Here is a 25,593-nt window from a genome sequence, read left to right as displayed (position 1 = left end):
AGGAGCTGCAACTGGTGTCATTTACCTGGACTGGTGCAAAGCATTTGACACTGTTCGGCATGACACATAGACTGGAGGGATGGATGTGACAGATGGACCACTTGGTGGATTAAGAACTGGCTGGGTTGGCTGCATACAAGGAGCTGCATTAAGGGCTCAATGTCCAAATGGACAGCACTGACAAGTGTCACTCCTCAGACGCTGGTATTGGGACTGGCACTGTTTAATATCTCTGTCAAAGACAGGGACAGTGGGACTGTCTGAGCCCAGAGGAGGCCACAAAGATGTGCAGAGGGATGGAACAACTCTCCCGTGAGGACAGGCTGAGAAACTGGGCTGTTCAGTAAGGAGAGGAGAAGGATCTGGGAAGATGTTAGAGCAGCCCTCAACACCTAAAGGAGGCTGCAGGAGAGCTTTCCAAAGGGCCTGTAGTGATGGGACAAGGGGGATGGCTTTAATGAAAGAGGACAGGTTTATATTAGATTAGATAGATGGAAGAAATGCAGAAATCCTCCATGGCAGGGAGGTTGGAACTTGATGGTCCTTAAGGCCTCTCCCAACCCAAACTACTCAATGACTCTATGAAATACACAATATCTTATTCTCAGTTAAATGAGTACACAAGGTCTTTGAGGTTCCATCAAAACTCTCACATCCACAGATCTAACTCCCCTAAGTGAATAAAAATCCCTTCTTTTCATACTGGCTGTCATAAGAAGAAAAGGTAGGCAGGGAAAGGTTTACAAATTTATCTTTAAATACTGCAAAATGAAAACTGTAACATCTCCTGGGACTTTCCTCTTGATACTATACTGAACTCATATATTATATGCTTCAGTTGAGGACTAAAATTCTTTAAAAATATCTCCTTACCTTTGTGACAGCTTTGGAAGAAAAAGTAATTTCATCAATGAAAGTAGCAATATCATCTGGATCAAGTCTATCAAAATATTTGGAACACATATCATATGCATGTAGCCACTCATCCATGGTTTCTGGTATTTTTTTAATGAGATGGTGATCACCATTCCAAAAAAGTTTTTGCAACCACACAGTATAAACAGAACTTGGTGACAGCATGCTGCCATCTTTTTTAGGAATTTTGGGAGCCAGCTTGGAAATAGATAAGATATTTTGACTTGTAAGGATGGGCTCCAATGTTTCCAGAGGGTTTTCATTTTCATCTGTTAATTTTTTGTAATTAAGACCTAGTGACAGAAGGAGAAAGAGGTAAAAGTTATTCATAATTAAATCTACTCACACTCCAAAATAACATCTGAAATAATGAATACACTAGCATCTGCAGAACTAAAAAGACTCTAGCCCATCCCCTTTTACAAACATAAATACTGACAGACTTAGATTTTATTATGTCTTGGTGCATGCAAAATTTCTCAATCCATGGAACATATTTTAACATTATATATCACTCCAGCAAGGGGGAATTGGTTCCTACTGAAAGAGGGTAGATTTAGATTAGATACATGGAAGAGATCCTTCGCTGTAAGGGTGGTGAGGCACTGGAACAGGCTGCCCAGAGAAGCTGTGGATGCTCCATCCCTGGAAGTGTTCAAGGCCAGGTTGGGTGAGGCACTGAGCAAGCTGGTTTAGTGGAAGGTGTCCCCGCCCATTGCAGGGGATTTGGAATTGGCTGATCTCTAAGGTCCCTTCCAACCCCAATTGTTCTGTGATTCTATGACACAACCCAAAAAAAGCAGATTCTCAAAGAAGCAAGAACATATATATAGTATATAGAATCATGCTAGAACTTAAATGTAAATCCCAGAAAACCTCATGCAAGTCAAAGCATGAGTCTTCATTAATTTAAAATATTGCAAGGCACTAACACTACAAGTAAACTAAATAAGGTCAGCTAGAGATAGGACATGTAGATCCATTTACATCAATATTTATATAATCAAGAGTCATGCTACTACTCTGCCTCTCAGAGGAAGAACATCCTTGCAATTAATTTACCAACAACAGAAGTATTTCTAGAAATGATACTATTTTGTTTTCTTTGCATATAATTTCTAAAGTAAATGACTACTACTGCCATGTTCTTACTCATACACTTTGGGCCTGCAACCGCTGTAAACACTTAGTTGTTGTTCCTTCACTCCTATCTCTAAACTATGCTGAACACTGAGAATTTTGATTAGGCATGCAGTGCAAAGATTTAATTTTTTACCACACAAACTGATGAATTTATGTCTCACATATTTTCCCAGGACTTTTTTTTAATAAATTGCTTAAATAAATTAATGAAACAATAATTTCATGGCACAATTTTCTTTGGCAAGCATAACAGAACTTGATTGTTGAATAACATCAACAAGAACTGAGGGTTATCCCTTGTCTCCAAAAAAATTGACTTCTTTCTTCCTGCAATACATGAATTCATAGGCACCATCTCTTCAAACTTTGCAGCACAGTTAGTGTTCAGTAAAAATTAGGTTCCAATACTGATCAATTAATTCATCCTCATAGGAGGTAATGCCATACAGTGTGTATTTTTCATTCTGAAAGTGGATTTGCAGTTGTACAACTAAAATTCAAGAAAGTGTCCAACTAACAAGCAAATTCAAAGTAGTATTTCAAGTTCCAGAATGCTTAGCAGCGGTGTATTTTACAGTAATTGTCTGAAAATGTAGGGCTACAAACATTGCTGTAATTCTGGGAAAGGAAAAGGTAATATCAAGGGTAAAACATAACAAAAAATTATCCTCTTTCAGACAAACAAACACAAAATGCATGAAGTCCCTAATATATTCTGTAATTCAGACTCTCAAAAGGTAAACTTTCTTAAGCCCATTGAGAATATTCATGTTAAACTTGTAGTGTTAAAAATTATACTCTAGGAACTTGATATTTTTCATTTAAAATTTCACTATGAAATAGCACCAATCATTTTAAATTGCATCACTAACAGAAACCTGCTCTTGTTTTTTCTTGCTGTGATCAAATAAATTTCCAGTAAAACAAAGATAAAGAATTTGCGACTATATTAATTGTATTCATCTCCTTTGCTCACAGAAAAGAAACAATTACCAGGAAAACATAAACCAGCTGAGCATAATCATGCCAATACTTACATAACAAAGTAATAAATACAGTTATGAAGAAAACAAACAGGTATTCTCTTACCTGGTGCAACCGCTTTGAATTTTTTCAGGAGTCGGATGTGAGTTTCAGGTTTAAGAGCATGGTTCACCACTTCTGAGCAGCCACAGCTTTCCAGGAGTGTAAAATAGTAAAGCAACCGCTGGTGATCTTGGCCTTCAATACTTGGGTAAACATATTTAGCCATGTGTTCATGAAAGGTTTCAGGACTGCTTTTCAAAGTCTCAAACACACCAAGACTTTGTGCTCTTTCTTCTATTTGCAGTGTCGATAACCTGTGTTTAGAAATAACTTTTGCTTAAAGGCCTGGATGTGCCATGAAAGACTCTTACAGCTGCACACCTGGGAGACAGGACAATCCTTCCCTCTCTCTAGGGTCTCACTCACAAACACTTAGATAATTGTACACTCTATAAACAAAAGCTAAGCAACTGATGTATTTCCTGATCCTGTTACCTGTTACCTTGGACATGCAGATTAAGGGTTATGAATACTGAAGTGGAATTCAAAGCAGGACTTCACATCTGTGAGTATAGCTATATGTAAAAGGTAAAATACATCCAGGACATGTGTGAAGGAAGACTTTACTAAACAAACTAACCAGCCACTTGTGGCTGAATGATGTTCAAAGATCCTACTGCCCAGTCAGAAGCTTTTCCAATCCATTACATTCTGTTTTCTGTAGCTGATGAGTACCTGTGCACATCTTGAGAGATATTATCACTGAAAATTGGCTCTTGCTCAGCAATTAATCTGTTTGGCACTATTATTCATGCTTAGGACAGTTTACCAGGACTTTGACAGTTTAACAAGTTGCTTCTCAAATTGTCATCCACGAAAGCTTATGAAAATATAGTAAGCCTTGGGTTGACATCAGTCAGTCTCACTGCTTCAGGAAACTCTTTCCTGAATCTTTTGAAAAGAATACATTAGCTTTTTCACAGTATGAATTCAGACACCTCCAGCTGACTACGCAAAAGATAATCACTCTTTTTTCCCTCAGCTGGGAGAAAAATAGGTGCATATCATCTTAAGTTTATCTTTCTGAACTCAAAGTTCTACATAAATCTGAGGAAAGAAGTAACCTACAGATGATTCCTACCTCGAGTCCTGCCAGAGTCCAATCATACGGTACATTAGGATAGTACATTTAATTTGGAAATCTGATGTCTTCTTATACCATTTGATTCTCCTCTACTTTAAAACTCATTAAATTAGAATTTCATCATTTCCTTCCCAAATACACATGCTGTAAGTTAGTGTTTCTCTTTAATATCCAAGTAAAATGTCTGTGTTTCTTTCTTAAAGATGATTTTGTTATAGCAAACACCACAAAGACAACCTTCTCAGCTTAAAAATTAACTGATTTCTTAGGGAGAACAAGATTTTTTTAGTTATTTTTACATCTGTGACCTATCCCAAGATGGTTAACATTGCAAGCATTCTTTTAATTCTACAGATTCTTCTCATTTGTTAATTTTTCTACAATATTAACAAAAACAAGTATGATATTAATAGAAATAAAGTACCATCCAACTCTTCATATTGGAGAAAGCAGACACTTGGACCTGATGTATTTCAAGACTGTGATATGACTATTTTTTTGCGCTCATACCCGAAGTTCAAACTAAAAGCTAGTTGAGCATTAAAATATACAAACAGGATTGGCAGATGTTTGCAGTGTTTTTAGGGCAGGGCTATGGCAGATAAGAAGAGGTTATGGTGTTATTCAGAAAGATTCTGGAACAAGAGGTGCTGTGATAGACAAAAGTTTGTGTTGCTGATATCATAAATTGCATTTTATAGAGTTTTGATAATCAAATGTGATCAGATTCCTCAAAAGAAATAACTAAATTTCCCCTTAATTTTTATAAAATGTCATTCTGAACAATTTTCAGACTCATATTTCACAAAAAAGTCATAATTCTTTGTCACCAAATAATCAAAAGAATAGTTAATACAAACTATGTTAATTCAAACTCTGAAGCTCTTTTGAGCTTCTCCCTATGTAAAATGGCTTACAGAAATACTGCATATTTGGTTAAAGGGATTAAGTCTTAGAATAAACTTAATTTCAGTTCAGAATGAATGCATAATGAAACATCTATTATTAATGCCATAATCCCAAGACTCAAATATACTGTAATGGTCATTTGCTGTCAATCAATTTTAAAATGAGATTATGATACAAAAATATGCTCAGCAGCATATTATGCTATTATACATCAACTTTTAAGACTTTCTTTGAATTTCTCTAGAGAAAATAAGGTTACTCTCTACTTCTGTGATTTCAGAATTCTATGAATACTAAACCAAGGAGGACAAGAACAAAGAAAACAACAGAAAACTGTTGCAAAACAGTTGGTAATATTTGAGTCCCAGAGAAGGCAGCTGGCTCTTTCACACTCCGCACAGTGTTGCCATGTTTATATCCTGACTGTCTGTTTTGTTTAAAGCAGTAAATAATTTAGCAGCATCAAAATTTAGAGGGTATGACTCCTCTGTTTTTTGGAGGAAGTGAAGAAAAATCTCAGAACATTATTTCATCTTCCCCAGACAATTCACTAGGCTTTGTTTTTTATGCGTCACATTTTATAAAATGTTTCAATGCTTTTTTTAATTAATAGTTAATGTTAAGAGACGTACCAACACTGCTGCAAGCTAAAGGTGGTTTAAGAATGTAACACTTGAAACAAACCAAATTAATTCATCATATCTGTCAGAACAGGAGGTAAGAGCTGCTGCATTACACAGGGAGTTCTACATCACTGTCATCTGCATGTGCTATTCAGGCAAGTAGCTTCGTCTTCCATCAAATGGGTTTATTCTTCTTTCAGTAGGCAAAAACTGCCTGACATGATGTAAGAGGTTAAAAGAAATAAATACATAAATTTAAAAATAAAGACCCTAAAGCCACTGTGGAATGAACATTATAAGCACCCCTCCCCTTATGCCACACCAATGCCAGGTTTGGTCTGCCATAATCTTTTTAGGCTAGAACAGTTTCAGTAAAACATTGTTAAAAGAAAAAGCCCACTTCTATCAAAAAATGAAACTAATATGAACAGATGCACAATGTGAATAGGGATATATTTATTTCCTCTATTATGTAGAATAGAGGTCAATAAAGTGCAAAAAAAGAGTAAAAGAGAAACTTATCAGGTTTCAGGATATATTACAGGGACTGTCAGAGTAACTACAGGATAAATTGCTACTGCAAGAGAGAACTAAACATTCAAAGTTATGGAAACTTGAACACTGAAACAAAGTCCTGGAATACTCTGAAGAACAGTAAGACACACATGGAGTTTTAACCTTGCCTGCAACAGCAGTTTGCATAATGTAGAAAAGACAAATATTCCCATACTATCCCAAGTATGGGACAAGACAAATGAACAAACAACCCAAACTCCACTCCCAATATAATTAAATTCTGTCATACTTTAGCATTTATTTCTGTGTAACAGAATTGTATGTGCATTTGCAGAGGAGACAACTTACCCACTGTCAGTGAATAAAAATTCCAGATGGGTCATGTAAACTTCCCAAAGTGGAACACTGTATCGCTGAGCCAAAGAAACAGCAATTTTATAGACATTTTCTTCAAGTGTCCTGGTAGAGGACAGGTATGAGAGAAAATAAGGAAAATTATGTTAAGCCCTATGAGATGTAATATGAAAATAAATGCTTATGTTAGAAAACTTACTATGTCTTTTTCATAAAACAAGAACATAGAAAAAAATTTAAATAAAAATACATTAAACATGTCTTTCTGCATTTACTTTTACTCAGTGCTCCATTTGGGGAAAAAAAAGAAGAAAAAAGCTACAAAGATAATTCAAAGACAGGAACCAACTCCATAAGCACTGGTTCTCAATGGCAATTTCTACTCAACCCTGTGCTAAAATAAAAATCTCAGTTTTCATTCCATTTCAATTACAAAGTGATGAAGGATGTAACTCGTCACAGTTAGCATTTATTTGATTTCATTGCAACACCTACAGTGTTTTAGCACAACTCATATATAAATCCTCAAAGCTCTTCCTAGTAGTTCACAGACAAAAACACTTCCAGTATTTGTAGACTAAAAGGTGTGAAGATGTCCAGCTCATTCTGTCTTAAAATATTAAAAACTGCTTTTCTGTTAGTGCATAAACTCTTTGACAAAAGAAGAGATGGAGAATATGGTAAAATATGAAAGCCTAAAGTTAACTTCATACTAATCTTTACTAATCCAGTATAGTTGGGTTCAAACAGAGATGAACGGCTCTTGTTTCTAGGCTGGCATAAAGGCTGTTAAGGCTGATGGTGGGATTTTTGGGTTTTGGTTTCAGTTTGGTTGGGTTCAATCTTTTCTCTTCAGGATAATTGCAAGAAAAACATTATTTGTGTGTAATTACTTCCTCATAGGCCTGTCATGAACAACTTCTTTAGAATGTACTTAATGTGAATCCTTGAGGAGGCTCTGCCTGAGCAGGGAGGTTGGGCAAGATGACCTCCCGAGGCCCTTTCCAAGCTCAGCCATCCTGTGATTCAGTGAAGGAGGAAGATGGTATAAATGCTTCAGTTGCAAAATAATCCAGTCAATCATACAAATCAGGAGTGTCTCCTGGAACTAGTGGGATCCTTTCCTCCTGGAACTTTATAAGTTATACCACAATCCTCCCCTTCTGTCTAAGAGTGGCATGCAGCAGCAGCAGCCTAAGGCAGTGGTGGTTTAGGGAAATTATACCATATAAATGAAGAACAGTACAAGCAATTTATTCATTGTCAAGGTCATGACAAAAGCAAGCAGCTGTTGCACAATGAAAAGCTGAAAAAATGTCCATTACCTTGCAAAGAATCTTTTAGCTTTCTTTTACACACCCTTTTTCATGCCCAGCACTGCCTGCCTGTTGGTCTGAGTCCAAGGACTGCCAAAGGAAACCTCACTGAAGGTGAGCACAGGCACACTTTGGATGTATTTTGGTGTTGCTTACCCAAGAGTGGTGCAAACTCAATAAACAACAGCTTCCAAAGATATACACCAAATACAGAAGATAATACAGACTACTACTGGTTAGCTAGTTTTAGCAAATTGCTCCTTCTAGTTCAAAGCTGTTTTGTAAATAAGATGCAATCTTTTCCAGGTGTTGTTCCTTCAAACAGCACTTCATAAAAGATTAAAAAACATGAGGCACTTAATTAAAAAATAAGAACAAATATGCTACACAATTACACTGAATTTGTGCATCTTTTCCATTAGAAAATGCAGATTAAGACTCCACTGAGAGGATTAAAGCAAAGAAGCTGCAAGCTGAACAAGTAATTAACTGGATCTTTGCAACTGCCCAATATGGAAGTGCCACTTCTAACCCTTTCATATTGTGTTTTTACCTCTACTTACTGTAAGAAACTTTCTCTTCATATTTACTTTATTTTACAAGAGACAGTATCTATAAACTCTTGGGTTAAAATGTAAGTTATCCTGCTGTAATCAAAGTAAGTATCTGTAATAAGAGAAGACTACTTGTGTTGAAGTTGCTGTATGTAGTCATCAAGATGTAACCTGCTGACACACTAGATGGATGAGCTTAGTAACAATATATACAAAGCAGGCAATTCTAATTAAAAGACGATTAAAAGCTATTTTTATGAATGCAGTGACAAAATCTGTGCAGGTACAGATTGCACAGATACAAAGCATCAGCTTTGTTCTTCAAAAGCTTTATGCAGACATCAGCTGAAAATCTGAGATTATATTTAAAGCTTCTAATTGCAGAGAACTCTTCCTCTGACAGTCTGTCAACTAGTCAGCTGTGACTGTCCCTAAAACATAAGTCATATTCATGACTTGTTCACAGCTTGAAGTACCTGCATGCAGATATTAATTAAAGGTATTTTTAATATGAAAAGTACTATCCTATATCTTTCTTTTTTTCTATTCTGGATTTCTGAAAGGTGAGATAAAAGCATGTTAAATATCAGAACGTATGTGGTGAAGTACTTCCAAATGACTACACGGAAAAAATACAGTGATATACAGCAGTCCTAACTAAATTATTAAGAATAAAATACAGTTTAACAACTATTTTTTTTCAACTATAGTTCATTCCAAACTTTGATGCATGGGCAGACCTTAACAGATTGCTAGGGCAGGTTTACAGGAGATGAAAGAAAGAGACCAAACCTTCACCTATGCTCTTCTTTCATTAATCCCTGATTAATTTTAATATTAGAAGTCAGTAAATGAAGAGTTATAGATTCAATTATAAGTCCATTTATTTGAGCAACATTTCATTTAAGTAGAGCAGTTACACAGAAAAAGCTCCAATTGAAGCAGCATTACAGTGTAAATTTCAAAAGCAAGTAAATTACCTCTCTAAAGGTCAGTACTACTTTCTATTTACTCTCCTAATTTAAAGCTTAAAGCTATTCTATTCTGAAACAGAGAAAACAAACCTAATACACATTACTTACTCTGCCAATCCTAGTATTGTTTCTCTCTTGTACTGTGCGTCTGCTGTAAATCTCTGCACGTCCACTCCTTTGCCAAGTCCTTGCAGAGTCTGAGCCTGAGTGAAGTCCAGCAGTCGTTCATTGTAGTAATGCAGCTGATTTATCAAACTGGTGATTTCTTCAGGCCAGTCTGCCTGGGCATACTGAGTAACATGCTTTGTGACCATCTGAATCAACTCTTTTGGATCAGCCTGCAAAAATAACAGACAACAAACTAAAAAAAATCCCTGTTAATACAGAACAAAAAATTATCAATATGTAATTGATCCTTGTGTTCAAAATTAGGAGATTTGTTTCCATTTCTGAGAAATTTTAAGTAAACAAAATTTAAAATTTTCTGTAAGGCCCATGTGCTCTGATATCATAATTTATCCTTTTGGAATGTTTTAGACTACTCCATATGATACAAATATTTTAAAAAACTCCAAACTTACCTCACCAAATTAACAGTAACAAATGTTTCACTGTGACTGAATTTATTCGTTTTTAAATTCCTCATTTTTATTTACATTGAAACTAAGTAACTGACTGATCAAACACTGAGTAAAAGAAAAGTTACTGAATTTCTGATACAAGATTGAAGAGAGGAATAGCTTTTAAGTGTTGAGAACTAATACTTTCAAAGAAGTATTGCAGGATTCACAAATTACTCGATGCATTGCCTACACCCTGAATCTTCAAAGAATAAAACTGATCATCTATGAACTAAGCAACCTGACTTTTCAAAATACCTTAATCACAAATAAAACTTATTTTTCTGCGTTAGAAATTACACACCAAGTGCATCTGTTATAAACCATTAACTTCTGTAGTCAAAAATCCTCATAGCAAAGCAACAATTTAGAACACGAAGCATGAAAAATGAATGCATGTTCTGTGGAGTGCTCCAATTTACCTCAGCGTCTGGACAGTGGCTGTGTCTAGGCACCTCCACTTGAACAGAGCTCTGTGTAACATCTAAACACTTGGCTTACTCGATAGCTTGATTTCTCTCTTCCATTAAAAATGAGGGCACCAGCAGCTCAATGCCAAAAAATGCACTGTGACTGCTGTGTGGCATCCACTGAGGAAGGAGTACCTCCAAAAGAGCCACCAAAAAAATACTTTAGGATGTCAGCGTAGATGAAATATTCCCTAAGAGAAACAATTGATGTAACTGCTGTGATCTCAAAAATGTTGAGTGTACCCGAGCAATATACATCAGTTTTTTACTACAGAATTATTCTGCTACATTAGAAGATAAACTTGTGAACATTGAGTGCACAGCTGGGTAAAACATGCACCAGAAGTTTAAACCTTGAGGCGTGCTTTATTTTTTCTGTGACTTGTTGGTCATTCTAAATGGATTTTTTTCCAAGTATCTTAACTGACAGGCTGCTCACCAAGTCACATTAAATGCTACAGGGCATCCTTTTTCCTCTCCACTCTACACTTCTGAAGCCCTCTAAACATTGCAAACTCATTAGTTTTATAAACAACAGCAGCACTTCTCTCAAGGCTGCTTAGGAGATCGGTACTAGAATAATAAAACTTCACAAAAAGAGACAGGCAAGCAGAGTAGTGCCTCTACAACACAATTATATCAGCTGGAAACCCATCCACAGCTTATTATGTACCCTGGTATCTCAGTCTATGTGATACACTAGAAAACAGAGCATGGAGACAGAGTAAGTCAGAGCAAGACAGGGAAACATGTTTAACATAACTGCCTAAAACCTCCAGTGCACTGAGAAAGGCAGGTTCCTTGGACAACCTATGGGAGTAAATTTGCTCTCTTTTGTTAGCTTTCCCCTCTCTCCATTAAGGCCCTATTTGTTATATTTCTGTAAAAGCACCTGTGTGTAATCCTCCATGCTGCCTGTTTATGGTCCCAAGGACCTTATTTGGAAATAATGTCTTGGGGTCTATTGGTCTTACTAATGTCAAATTTAGAATAAAAGAATCTGATACTACGTGAATACCCATGTATATATAACCCCAGATATTTACGGCAAAATAAAGTGCTAACTATTCAATCTAGAAAATAAAAATTATACATTTAGATTAAGACAATACAACTGAAGATTTTTTACTGCAAGTAGTTTCCAAAGATTGTCTTATTCTGTTCACCACCAGAAATCTTTCAATCAAGTATTATCCTCTTATCTCTTAAAAAACCTATGGCCCAAACTACCGCAGCATTTGAATCCAAAATTAGAGAAATCCCACAGTCTTCTGTTTGGTATCAAGATGTACTGAACTTGTATTTCTTAATTTTAAGTATTCATTTTTAACATCTTCACATTTTTAATAATGCATATCTTTTAGAAGAAAAGCAAAACTATTTCTACATCCATTAAATAGTTAATTCAGTTAGACATAATGCTTGTTCTAATGAACAGTAAGAGAGAAAAATCACTACAGCTGCATCACCAGTTTTCAAAAACTGTTTTAACAAATTTTAATTGAAAAAACCATAACAACTAGCTAGTAACAGTACCTGGCCATGAAGAAAATCAGCAAAATCAGTCAAGTCTGAATCTTACTACAACATTCACAGAGTTTTTCAATTCTTGGACATTCTTCAAATTGTAACAAACAGCAATTTGTGTAAATACAAATTAATTTTGACAAGTAAGACCAATAAGATGCCATATTCAACTTGTTCCCTTTATAACATCACCTGTCAAAAACCACACCAACAGCCCCCAAAGAGCTACTACACAAATCTGTTGGTTTTTCAGAGTCCTTTGGCCAGTTAGAAATTGTGCTTAGGTGTCACTCCCCAGTTTGCCAGATAATCTCCTCCAGTACTTCTAGAGAGATGTTTGAAAAAAGCTTTCCCTCCTGTGATCATGCAGGAAGGGCAGTTTACATGCACAAACTGTACAGAGTAAGTTTCCAAAGAAGCCACAAGAGCTGACCCAAATGTATTAACACCCTTAACTCAGAAGCCTCCCTAGCACTGCCAGAGGAAATCCCTCAGGAACCCCCTGCCAATGCATTTCACTCAGCTCTTGGGCTGACACTATATTTGTGCTGACAGAGGCCTTACTTAGGAATTAGGGAAAAAAAAAAAACAAAATGGAGAGAAAAGAAAAAGCACACATCACTTCAGCATAAAGCTAATTTAATTTCATGTTCTTACCCGCCATTTACTCAGCACAGGTCATATTTCTATCCCTACTGCCTCACTGGTTATTATCAATCCCTCAGCAGGGATTCAGGGTCCACCTGAGTAAATGTTTTAAAGCAGTTCTTTTTTGATCACCCTCTGGCAGTGACATCAGTGAAGCCCCTCAGCATGTGTGCCACTGTGATAGTATAAAAGTAACACTGGTTTTTATAAAGAAATTGGAGATTTTGATCGTGGAATGTCTTCATTCTTACTCCTGAATTAATCTTCAACTTTTCTGGCTTTTTCATGGCAAGTTGGTATGCCTGTTTTCCTTTTCCAATCTATTTAAGACTTAATTCAGTCATGCACATCAGAAACAAATAAACAAAACAAAAAAATGTATGAGCTATTATGCTGCTCCTCTCCTGCTCAGGAAGTGGCAATAATTTTACAACTATGGTAATACTAATAAAAAAAGAGTAACAAAATAACAAAATAAAAAATAAAACGCTCTACTTTGAACACTTTATCAGTGATATAATAGATCACTGTAAGGCTATTTGGCTTGCTTACTTCTTTTAAGACCAAGAATCCATCCAATTGCTTATAAATAACATTATTCTTTTGGTTCTGTTTTTAATGTAAATAATCTACAGACTGAATTAGGGAAATGATCAGAAAAACTGATCAGAAAAACTGCTTAGATTGGAGGCCAATCCACTCATAATCACTCAAAGACAAAACTGACACTGTGGACCTCTCTAGATTGAGGTTGTAAAGCTTTTCCATCACCTTTTGAACTGTAATCTTTTGGCAATGGGCAAAAGCTGCCACTGCATTCAGCCACAGAAATCCAAAAGGAAGGCAGAGGACAGGCTCCCTTGTGCCCAGATCCCTCTAACATCAGGTTTGTTTTACACCATTTTAAGCAATCCTAAGAAAGGTATCATGCTCCAGAGGGAGACACATACACCAAGCAAAATCCTCATGGTTATCAAAACAAGGAGATAACAGCACATGAGCAAGGGTGACCAGGGAGCAGGGTATAAGGTTCCTGCTGCAGACACACCAGGGAGCAGCATGTAAGGTTCCTGCTGCAGACACACCAGGGAACAGGGTGTAAGGTTCCTGCTCCAGACACACCAGGGAACAGGGTGTAAGGTTCCTGCTCCAGACATACCAGGGAGCAGGGTATAAGGTTCCTGCTGCAGACACACCAGGGAGCAGGTTGTTAGGTTCCTGCTGCAGACACACCAGGGAGCAGGTTGTTAGGTTCCTGCTGCAGACACAGCTGCACTTCGCCCATTTCCCTGCCTCTGCAGTTGTTGCCCATCACCAGTGCAGCTGGGAACCAAACCACACCTCTAGAATGCATTCATATTTCGGAAAGGAGAGCTCTCCCTAATCCTTGTAGCAACTGCCACAGTCCTTGCAGCAAGAGATTCAATGTGCTACAAATTTGATGGAGGGGAAGGCATGAAAAAAAGAATGAAGTGAAGCACATAAGACAATAATTTTCCTCACATACTGAAGCAGGAAAAAAAATTTACACGAACAAAATAGTTCACCCAAGAAGTAAAATCCTGAGCGTGCCTGTTCACTCAAGAAATACACTCCATCTCTCCACAGGACAGCTTTTCATTAATTAAATTAATGACACCTGTCTTCAACTTAGACTTCTGTCATGCTGTGAATCAGAAGTATTTTAACTTAGATGCAGCACCACATGAATTTGGAGTAGCCAACCTTCCATATCACAGCTGTCTCACATCTGATCTAGCCAAAGCAAAAGATAAAACATGGCTAAAATGGAAGACCAGAACATCTCAGAAATAAACTTTTATTGTCACATCACTCAACTGCGAGGATACCTCAACCTTTATGTCCTTCCACTGCTGCAGCTACACGTATTGTGTGACAACAGTTTTGGTCAGGATCAGCTTTCACAACCATTTTTTAAAAGGGTATAGGAAGCAGCAGATCTCATCACTCACCAGTGAAATCACATGAGGTCAATATAAAAGAATACCTACCAGAATACCTTCTGTAAGCTATAAGATGCATCAGGTCAAGCTGTACAAACATATCTAAAAAATGAAGTAGAGAATCTATTGCTCATCTCATCTCTATTGTTAAACCTGTAAGACTTACACATTAAGACATTAAAACAATATTCTGTTTCAGATTTAAACTCTTAAATCATCTATCAGAAGTTTCTGTAACATACTCTAACATCTCAGCTATAATTAAGTATAATGGTTTTAAAGCCTGTCCCTACTCTTAAAAAAATGCTTCTCACCACAGTATGGTATATGGTACTGCAAACAAGGTATTTCCTACTGTACTAAAAAATTTGTATCTGGATTATGCATATCCAGGAAGGCAGCTGTGGATTTAAATTCTCTAGCCTCCCTTCCTTCCTTTACCACAGATTTCATGTAGATGTATATTTTTTTCCTGAATGTTCAAAAAAGTTTCATTCCAGATGTACGACTGTATCAAAAAAAAAAACAAAAAAACCACCACTTCTGGAAATCACTTCTATCACTTCTGCAGCACTGCTGCAGGAAAAAAAAAAACAAAAAAAAAAAAAACACACACACACAAAAAAAAACCAAAAACAAAAAAAAAAAAAAACCAAACAAAAAACAAAACAAAACAAAACAAAAAAAAAAACCAAAAAAAAACCCCCAAAAAAACCCCAAGAGGCTGCTGTTCCATAATAAAACAAAAGTAATTGGAAATGTTGTCCAGGCAGTTGTTTCTATAGTTATGTTAAGTGACTTGTGTTTGAAGAGTTGAACAAATTGCTCTCATGCTGTTTTTACAGAACCACAGAATGGTTTGGACTGGAGGGACAGCTGAAACTAAACCAAGCTACTCAGAGCCCCATCCAAACTGGTTTTGAAGACTTCCAGGGATGGGGCATCCACACCTTTTCTAGGCAACCTACTCCAGCGCCTCACCACCTTCACATCGAAGCATTTCTTCCTCAAACGTAATCTGAACCTACCCTCTTTTCAGTTTAAACCCAATCTAAACCTTTCCTCTTTCAATTTAAACCTGATCTTCCTTGTCTGGTCACTATGCCCTTGTAGAAGTCCCTCTCCAGATCTCTTGTAGCCCCTTCAGTTACTGGAAGGTGCTAAGAGGTCTCTCCTGATCCTTCTCTTCTCCAGGTTGAACAACCTCAATCCTCTCAGACTTTCCTTTTAAGAGAGGTGCTCCAGTCCTCTGAGCACCTCTGGACCTGTTTACGCAGGTCCATGTCCATTTTGAGGTTCTGGCCCCACGGCTGGACACACCACTGCAGGAAGGGTCCCACAGGAATGAACAGGCAGAATCCCCTCCTTGCCCTGCTGCCCGCAGTGCTTTTGATGCTGGCCAGGACACAACTGGCTTTCTCGGCTGTGAGCGCACGTCACTGGCTGATGTCAAGCTTCTCCTCAGAGAAACACCACTTTTTTGCTTTGATTTCTATCAGCTATTCCAACAAGAATGAGGAATAATTTCTCCCAAGAGTAAATGTTTCCACAGGTTTTTTCCTACCTTGTGCTCTCTTACAGATCTTCTGATTGATAAGTCAGGTTGAGGTAGAAAAATCTCATCATTTCATCTGACAGCTCTTTTAGTGAAAATAACACAATATATAAAAGGTTAAAGCGTCAACTGAAAGAACACTTCTGAAAATAGAAAATTACTACATGGTTTTGAGTGAAGTACCTACTAAATTCATAGCATCTAATTCATTTCCTATTTGCAGTCAGCATTACTCTCAGTAAATAAGTGCCATGTTTTTGGTAATAATCCTAACCTTCTGTCTATCTCCCTTTTGTCTAAAAAACAAATCATTGTGCTTATTTTTTGAATAAATGATGTAATTGGCTATTCTTTCAGAATATGTCTTTTATCTTGACCTATATGCTACCAACTGTACTCATATACAGACTCTGGGACAAGCATAAACTCTTACTGCAAAACTTAACTGCAGTATTATGCAATTTCAGTTTAAGTACAATACTGTTTCTTTTTAATTTGTACAGTTACTTAACTTGATACATGCAAATATTTCTGTATTTTACTAATTTAAAGGCTAAAAACTAGATATCCCATGAGCTGCAAAAACACTTAACTTCGTCTTCCCTGACAGCTATTAAAATGCCAGAAGTCAAATATTTTTCATCTTGATCCAAGAGCACTGCTAGGACTTCTGAGAAGTACAGTGACCACCTTACATTATTGGGATATACATTTTCATTAGCAGTCTTCTCAGCTAAATACAGAGGCCAATCTAGCATTTATCCTAAATTCTCCAAGATGTAAAAAAAGAGGAAAAAAAAAAAAAGAATGCCAACCCAAACTAACCAACCAACAAAACCCACTTAACTCAACCAACCAACAAACCCCACCAGCAAGGAGTCAAACAACTAAAAACAAAGGGATGGAGAAGCCTACTCTCTCACTTGATGGAAATTCAGCAGCTGAAAGGTAACCTATATTGCCAACTCAGATAAATGAAATTTTGATAAAATGTTCTTAATAATTAGATGACTAACAAATTTCAAGCAGGTTGCCTGCAAAATCCATGATGCTCACAGACTGGAGAAAACAGCTATAGAAGCTTGGAAAAGGAAGGTAAAAGAGAAGATAAAACTGCTTGACTGCTTGTAAGACTGCTTCAAAAAGCTGTTGTTCACCTCTGTACTGTTTCCCAGAGAGGGAAAACCCTTCACAAGAAGGAAAAGCATTACCACTTATCCCAGCTATCTCCCTCACATGAAAAATCACTACTATGTCTCCAGAGAAACTTGGGCAAGCTAAAACTCAACCCTCTGCTGAAATGAAAGGCTAGTTTGAAGATCCTCTTTTTTAAAAGAAAATTTCTAAACTGCTGTCTAAAGAACAACATTTGCTCCACTTTCAGAAGTAGGATTTGACAGAATAGCTCATATGACCCTTGAGAAACAGAAATAAGCAAGACTGCAAGCATCTCATTTCATAAGTACACTTTATCTTGAAGAAATGAAACAGGGGAATGGAGGCAACACCTAACAACTATTTAACAATAGGTATTTTCTGAGTCACCCAAATATTATTTGGTCCCAACTAAGAATAGCAATACTTTGTCGTGTTGTGTTCTTAACAAAGAAAGATGAAGATCTGTGAAACACTGGCTTAACTGTATCAAACACATCACAACCAAAACAATCTACTTGTCACAATCAGGCTGCAATGTCCCTAATTGCTGGATTCGTTTTTCAGGGATCATACCAGAAGATGTTCAAAACTAACCATATTTGCTGGTAGTTCAGGAGAGCTTACTTGAGCTTTAACTCTTTGGACACACCATAGGTTAGTGAGTTCTCCATTTTTGTTAGCTTAGATATTCACTAATTTTGAAAATGTGTGATTATGTGTTGAGATATCACTGAAAAATAAGCAAATCAATGAGGAAAACTCACAAAATATGACAAGCTATAAAGGAAATTTTAAGTGCTAAATAAAGCGCCAGGAACATGTTTTATAAAGAATGGTAAAGCTGACAGAAAAAGTTCTGAAAAGTGCTCAAAATCAGGAAGCCAGCTAGAGAAGTGGCAAGATCCCATGGAGAAAAGGTGTGGAAGGAGAAGTCATGGGTAAGTCCACAGGAGTAGGAATCATGAGATCTTTGTGTCAGCCTTACTGCTGAAGGTGTGGGGAGAGGAGCCCCATGAGTTAAATGAATCTGGAAGGTGTCAGTTAAGTGCTTGCACACCATGAGCAGCTGGCATTCATCCCTCAGTTCTGAAGGAACACAAATGTGAAATTATGTTAAATGGCAGGCCAAGGTGCACCAATAAATATTTTTAAAAATAACATGCCAGAGTGCAAGTTCCATCCTAAAAAAAACAGGACGTAAAAGGGATCTTCATAGGGACTGTAGCCCAGCAAGTCAAATGTCCATCCGTAGTAAGATGGCAGACTATATAACAAATATTAAGACCACTGAGCATTAAGAGATTGGTGGGAAAAGATCAGCATGGCCTCTGTTCACTGGCTGGAGGGCTATGAGGGTATCAAAAGAGCACACCGACAAACTAAATCAAACACACAAAAATCTTGCAAAATACTTTCACAAGTCTTCACACTGAAGTCTGACCAGAAAACTAAAGATATTAATGTATTGGAAGAATCGTCCTTTCACTAACTGAAATCTGGTGAAACAAAAGAGAGAAGTTTGGAGATCACTTTTTAGAGAGGAGAGTCAACAGCAAGTACTGCAGAGGCAGGTTTTGAGACCACTTTTAGAATCCATTACTGATGATCTAGAGAAGGATTCTGATGACACTAGGGTCTTTGACTTCTCCCCAGATCAGCTGTTAGTCTGGCTGGCAGTCCCATTCATGGTGGCTTCTGCCACTGCCCTCCTTTTCCTTGGTTCTCCTCTCCATCACAGAATCTACACACACACAAAGGAAGACCAATGGGAGAGTGAATAGTGCAACATAAATTCAAGGAATTATACACTCATCTCTCCCAGTTTTGCTTTTCTAACTATCAGGTATGCACTGGACTCGGAAACAGAAGCATCATCAAATTCAACAGATTCACCTGCCAAGCGTTAACGAGTATCAGTACCTGAATATGTATAAACATGTTATTAACATGTTAATAGTGTAGGATATAAAACAATAAGAAGTATTAGGCATAACCAGCAGCATGAAAGAGATGTGGAGCAACCCAAAGACCAGCAAAGAAACTTGAACTTGATGCAGAACATACAACAGAAATTTCCAACAGTGAAACAACAAGGGAAAATCACACTGCCAAATGAAACTTGCTTGTTTTCAGCATCACAAGCAAAACAGAAAGCGATGAGGGCTGGAGATGAGGGCTTGAATCAGGACTTAAAAAACCCCAAGTTTAAAGCCCATCATAGGCCAAAAATAAAGAGCACTACATTTTACCATCTACAACAGCCCTAGTGCTAGCCATTGCATTTATGAATGGAAAGCTGAATGTCCAGACAAAATGAAACAAGACTGCCTGACACAGTTTGTCAGTTTTGCATGTTAGTTGCGCACACGATGTAAAACACTATGTACATAAATCCAAGTTGAGATTAAAAATGTATATATTATCTCTAGTAAACTGAAGGCATCATTTAGGAACGTGACAGAATATGCAAAACAATATGCAACTGTTTAATGAGCATTCAAATAGGAGATTTAGAGATTACCTCATGTGTAGAGACTTAACCTTTAGCTGCACTAGAGTGCCAGGTTAAAGCCATTAAGACCTCATCTAGTATGGGTAATAGATCTGTTATCAGATGCATCAGATCTGCTTCCCTCCCTTTTTCCTGTATGCAGCCTTCTTATATAATATCTATTTCCATTTCAAATTAAGTCTTTATTTTCAACATCCTATATTTGGAATATTACATAAAGCTGTAGCATACGGACCATGGCTGGAAGTTTTACTTCTCTGGATTAATATAACCATATTTATAATTTATACCAACCTTACACAAACAAGCAACAAAACCTTGGAAGCCAGGTGATGCTGGCAGAATGAAATCCTGGCAGACCAACAGAAATTTCCACACATTCCGTTCCAAGTTCGAAGCACTCCTCTTTTGACCAAATTTTGCCTCTTAGAATGTTGACAGAGGCTTTCCAAAGCAGCAAGCAACAAAAAAGGGAAGCAGATTAAGTGCACAAAGAACAAGTTCACTGCATAAATGTACCCTGTCATATAGTGGCTAAATACATATCAGGCTATTTAACTCTGTGGGACTGAACTCCCAGCTTCTTCACCAATTCTAGGCCACAACAACAGAACTATCACTAAGGAGAATCTCTGAGCTTACCACTTCAACATATTGTCAGTTGCAATGCACAGAAGGACAGGAATCAAACTCACCTTCTTGAATGAAAAGTAACATATAAGGGAAGAAGATAAAAAACTAAGAATTTTCTGCTAACAGCAAATCTCCTTATCTGGTATTATGTGCAAATTCCTGTTCCCCTCTGCAACTTAGCAGTATTTGTTGTACCTGTTGTTTGATGCTCCAAGAAAAAGCTTGCCCCCTCAGATGAGGTCAGTAAAATAATCCTCTTCAAAATAACAGAAACACCTCAGCAATAGAGTATTAGCATGAGGACAGGAACGTAACATATTAATTAACCTCGGGATAATTAAGCATTTTCACTCCCTTCTAGAATAAACAATTTATCTGGTCAATTATCAGATCACCAGGATAGGACAAATGAGGAGATAAGCTGCTAACAAGAAGAATTACCCAGCAAATTCCTTGGTCAGTTGTACAGCTTTTCTTCTTGTTCATCAAGACTGGGAATTACTGAGAGGTGAATCAGAGTGGCAGTGGGGCAACAGCCTGGATGCTGTGCAAGCAAGGTTCAGCAACAGCTGAAGCAGGCATGTTACCAACCCTTCCAGCCACAAATGCAAAAGCACAGCACCACAGGGGCTGCAATGAAAAGTCAATCCCACCCTGTCACAGACCTAAACCAAAAATAAATATAGGTCCAGGTCCTCAAAAGGTAATTAGTCTTCTCATACCAGTACATTCCACATACACTCCATTCCTTGAAATTTTGCTCTATTCTTCTGACCTTTATCTGCAGTTTTCTTAGGTTGGAGAGCTCCTTTAACATATTCCTCAGGACAAGAAAGTAATATAGCTCAGATGCCTTAAACTGCGACTGTTACATTTATGTTATCATAACAACTAAAATTTGAAATTGTCTTGGGCACAAAATTAAAGTAATACTTTACAGCCAGATCCCTTTGTTTGTCCCAGAAACAAAAGAATAACTTTACCAGAAACTGAAATTATCAAGATGATTTCCTTTTGGGCATCAACAATACAAGAAAGTGATAGTGAGAATTTCTGACAATTTATGACTCTGGTTTGATTCACAGATATTAGCTGTCAGTATTTCACATCACAACTAAAACAAATAAAAAAAGAAACAAGCCTTCACGCAACAGACCCAATCGCTGCTTCAAAATATCTTTCTTGACTAACTAGCAAGTCCTGAAAGTCTGTCCTAGCCAACAGAAGAGGAGCTCTCCTTGCATTTCTCATTATCCTTGTAACATTATGCTCTGTCATTTCCATTCTACCAACATTTCTCCTGTTCTGCCAGAGGCACTCATGAACTCTTTTCAAACAATGTCATTTTAAAATGAGAAACACAGAATGTGCAGACTTTTCCATGCTTCCATACAGTTTCCTTTAAATTCAGATAATTTTCCAACAGTATACTTGATTCACCAGACTAGAAAAATCACAGTTACTGTGACTCAGATGCTGGCAGACAGAAATAAATGCACTATGATCTTGAGGTTTCACCTTCTGAGCATGTAGCTGAAGTGCCAGATTTACTGGCCATGTAAAGAGTGAGAATGGGGGAAAACCAGGATTGGCTGTACACCCTCACCCACAAAAATGCACTCAGACACCTTCTGAGAATAATGTACAGCTTTGAGGGAGGCAAAGGACCTAGGGATGCACTTCTGCTTTCACAAACAGCCACAAGATAAAGGTGATGCAAGCCACCAGTGCCACGAGTCAGAAGACAAGCTACTACTGAATGACATCTCCAGCTGAGTGTAACATGTTCAAAGAAGTTTGAGATCAATTTTCTTTTCCTAGCACAGAACTCTTAGAAAACACACACAAAAAAACCCTCAAACTCGTGGCTAGATCTACTCCCATGGACAGAAACCAGAATAACATTGATGAACAAACTTGCAGGTGGACCCGTTCTTTATTACCAGCATCTAAGATGCAAATTTAAGCAAATGTCTGTTTTGCATAAAAATTAAGCATAAATTGGGCATTTAAGTCTGGCATTTAGCATTTTTGGTTTGGGCTTCTGGAAAAAAAATAAGTATGTTTATTTTGGTCAAAAGTATCTGTTTCTATTTCTTGTTTTCTACCTCTGTGACATTCCTTCACTGAATACCCTTGGAATTAGTAGCAATAAATTATAAATTAATATTTGCCTATGTTGTTTTTTTACTGGCATCCAGGCCAGTTTTGGTGGGGTTTTTTCTTGTTTTTTTGGTGTGCTCTTCACTCAATCTTCTTCTACAATTGTTTTCAAAAGCTATTGATTAAGAGTAGCTTAAACATAGAACCTACTATTTCTAGCATACAACTTAGAATCCAGTATTTATCACAGTCACATACAGTATTTTACCAAAATGGAACAAAAGATTAGCCAAAGATCACATCACAGTTAAGAGATAAATTGCATGGTGCCATTGACAAGACTTTGCTTATTAAATGGCAATGGGAGTACAAACAGTTCAATCTAACATCTCTGTCCTCATTCTTGTAACTTGCACTTTCCAAAGGCTTCTTAGATCTTCGTGTAAAATAGGACTGTTTAAAAAAGCTAAAGTAAGAAAAAAACCCACAAACTTTTTTTCATTAAAGTTATCTTGCAGCAGGAAGATTTACAGGCTCAAAGAAAACTTTTTAACAAACATGAATTAATTCTTCACAACCAACTTATTTTTCAAGCCCCACAGTTGTGGGCTATGTTTTCCTTTAGCATCTAACCAGAAAAGAGTAAAATGAACATCTCAGCAGGTACATGAAAAGCTTCCTAATTGCAGAATTGGGCGAATATCAAAACAGGCTTTCTGCTGTAAATCAGGAGTCATTCTTAACATGGAAAAAACCAATTCTCTCATGCCACAGTGGTGATTACTTCCTTTTCAGAAAACCTGTGACCAGAAGTGTTCTTTTAGCTACAATTGAGAGACAGGCTGAAAAGCAAAGAGTCCAGAGAGCTTCTTCACAGGAGGAAAGAACTGGTGTAGATTCAGAAAGGCTCTCTTGGAGCAAACAAGGGGGTTTATGCAGGCACCTCAGTAAGAATGGCAATCAGTGCCTTATTAAACTTTTGTATGCCACCTCTTCTATTTAGTACAGACTTCACTGTAAAACTGCTTTAAACACTGGCAATGGAGAACAGGCAAAGTAGTGCCATTCCAAAAACAGAAACTTGTCAAAGGAAATAAAAAAATTTCTCTGTGAATGAGGATGAATTTTCAAAACACCCTAGGTGAGGCTATGGAAACTTTCTGTAACTGTTTCTGTTGAAATGGACTTCACTTTTCCTGGGAAGTACTATATTGCCTTGGACACAGTATTGCAAGGTAACAGCATAAGCTATACTTATTACTGCTTAGTGCTTATAAGCTACTTTGAAGACTGATAGTGCTGTTACCTAAAAATGACACTTGATACTGTGCTTCAAAAACTCCTCCACAAATTGTTAAGTACTTGTTTGTTTACAGCACTGTAGAAGAATAATTATGCGTAACATAACAGGCTGCTCACAGTGTAAGTCAGATCAGCCCCTTAACAGGCTTAACTCATGTACTGGCTTTTTAGAATAGCTTTTATGTTGAACATTAATGAATGCGGCTTTAAAAAGAAAAGAGTACTAACCCTGTAGAGAGGGTGGCATTTGTCCTTGAAACATGGTGCCAAACGAGCATAGATCTGCAGGCTATAGTAATAACTTGCCAGCTGGAGAGATAACGCAGAATGTAATTGCTTTTCAAAGCATTTGTTGGCATCTACCACCTAGAAGAAATAGAGAATTAATTTACATGAAAGAATTAGCAAGCACACAACATTAAGTGTACAAACTTTCTAATAAGCTACTTGGTATCATTTAGAAATAGCTCAGTGTTTTTCTGGCACAGAAGTAAATCAGTAACCTCCATACATAAAGATAATTCTACATTATGGTGGCTTTTTCCCCCTTGCACAAACACCTAACCAAAACATTTTTCCAACTACACTATTGCTGCTTCTATACCACAAGGATATTATCCACATTTCTGAGTTACATTAGAATTGTCAATCTGGTGGTCCAACTTCTATTTTATGTAAAAAAAGGTATCTTTTCATCAGTGCCATGCTCAATGGACAGTCCAATGGCATATGCTCACTTTCCTTTATATGCACCAGCCCAATCTATAAAAATGTGTATTAAAATGAATTTGAATACTTAAGCTTTTAAAATCTTAAGGAAATGAAATTTGCTAATGGAATTCTGTTATGAATAGTCTTTCTTGGCAAAAACATACAAACAAAGCCCCTGTCAACATACCTGTGGCAGTGCAAGCAGATAGGCAAGAGACAAGGTTGCATCCTTTGGTAAAGCATCACTTGCCAGTTGTAGCAGAACTGCAACAGAGATGGAGCAGACACAAAGTTCGGATTTCTGACCCACTTGGACTTGAGAGCTAGCAAATGAAATGTTTTCAGGGCAACTATATTTTATTAGACATTAGCTTGAAGCACTCCAGACATACTTAATTAAACACTTATCAGCACAATCCAGAAAGAGATATTATATAATTAAACTGCAGCACAGCTTTACCTTAACTTCCAGGCAAAGTGTTTCGTGCATTAACCAAAGAAGAATGAGATTATGCAGCAACAGATGCTAAACAAAACCACCAGTACTGATTTCCAAGAAGTAAATATTTTGCTTGCAAAATCAAGGAAGTAATGTAATGTTCTAAAGGTTCAAAGATACCAAGAAGAGGAATGGTACAAAATGTCTTCTCTTCAAGCCTTAGCTCACATTCCCTTATCACTGAACACAACAAATCATATTCAAAACTTCTGTCTTAATTAAAAATAAAAACAAAAACCACAAGTATCATGAGAAACACCACAAAAAGGTTCTGAAAACAAGTATCAGTACTCCAGCAATTGTAATAAATTCATTAAAGGATAAGCATTCTGATCATAAATTCATATACTTCTGGTAAAACTGACACAAAAATCACCCGCTTTTCCTGCTTTATAGATACCAAACCTGGGGGGAGGT

General features: G+C 37.1%; 1 protein-coding gene across 1 annotated transcript in view; it reads right to left on the bottom strand.

Annotated features, from left to right (window-relative positions):
* NBAS (NBAS subunit of NRZ tethering complex) overlaps nt 1-25,593 on the bottom strand; it is a 156,253-nt gene that overhangs the window by 53,006 nt on the left and 77,654 nt on the right. The window contains exons 39-44 of the mRNA XM_005420285.3: nt 24,865-24,941; nt 24,195-24,332; nt 9,583-9,812; nt 6,625-6,735; nt 3,148-3,398; nt 874-1,208 (exon numbers count right to left, since the gene is read on the bottom strand). Of these exons, the coding sequence (XP_005420342.2) occupies nt 874-1,208; nt 3,148-3,398; nt 6,625-6,735; nt 9,583-9,812; nt 24,195-24,332; nt 24,865-24,941 (1,142 nt within the window). The remainder of the gene's footprint in view (nt 1-873; nt 1,209-3,147; nt 3,399-6,624; nt 6,736-9,582; nt 9,813-24,194; nt 24,333-24,864; nt 24,942-25,593) is intronic.

This window comes from Geospiza fortis, unplaced genomic scaffold (assembly GCF_000277835.1).
Source record: "Geospiza fortis unplaced genomic scaffold, GeoFor_1.0 scaffold81, whole genome shotgun sequence".
In the NCBI taxonomy this organism is placed as follows: domain Eukaryota; kingdom Metazoa; phylum Chordata; class Aves; order Passeriformes; family Thraupidae; genus Geospiza; species Geospiza fortis.
The sequence above is the reverse complement of the archived record's forward strand: the minus strand, read 5'-3'. Positions and strand labels throughout refer to the sequence as shown.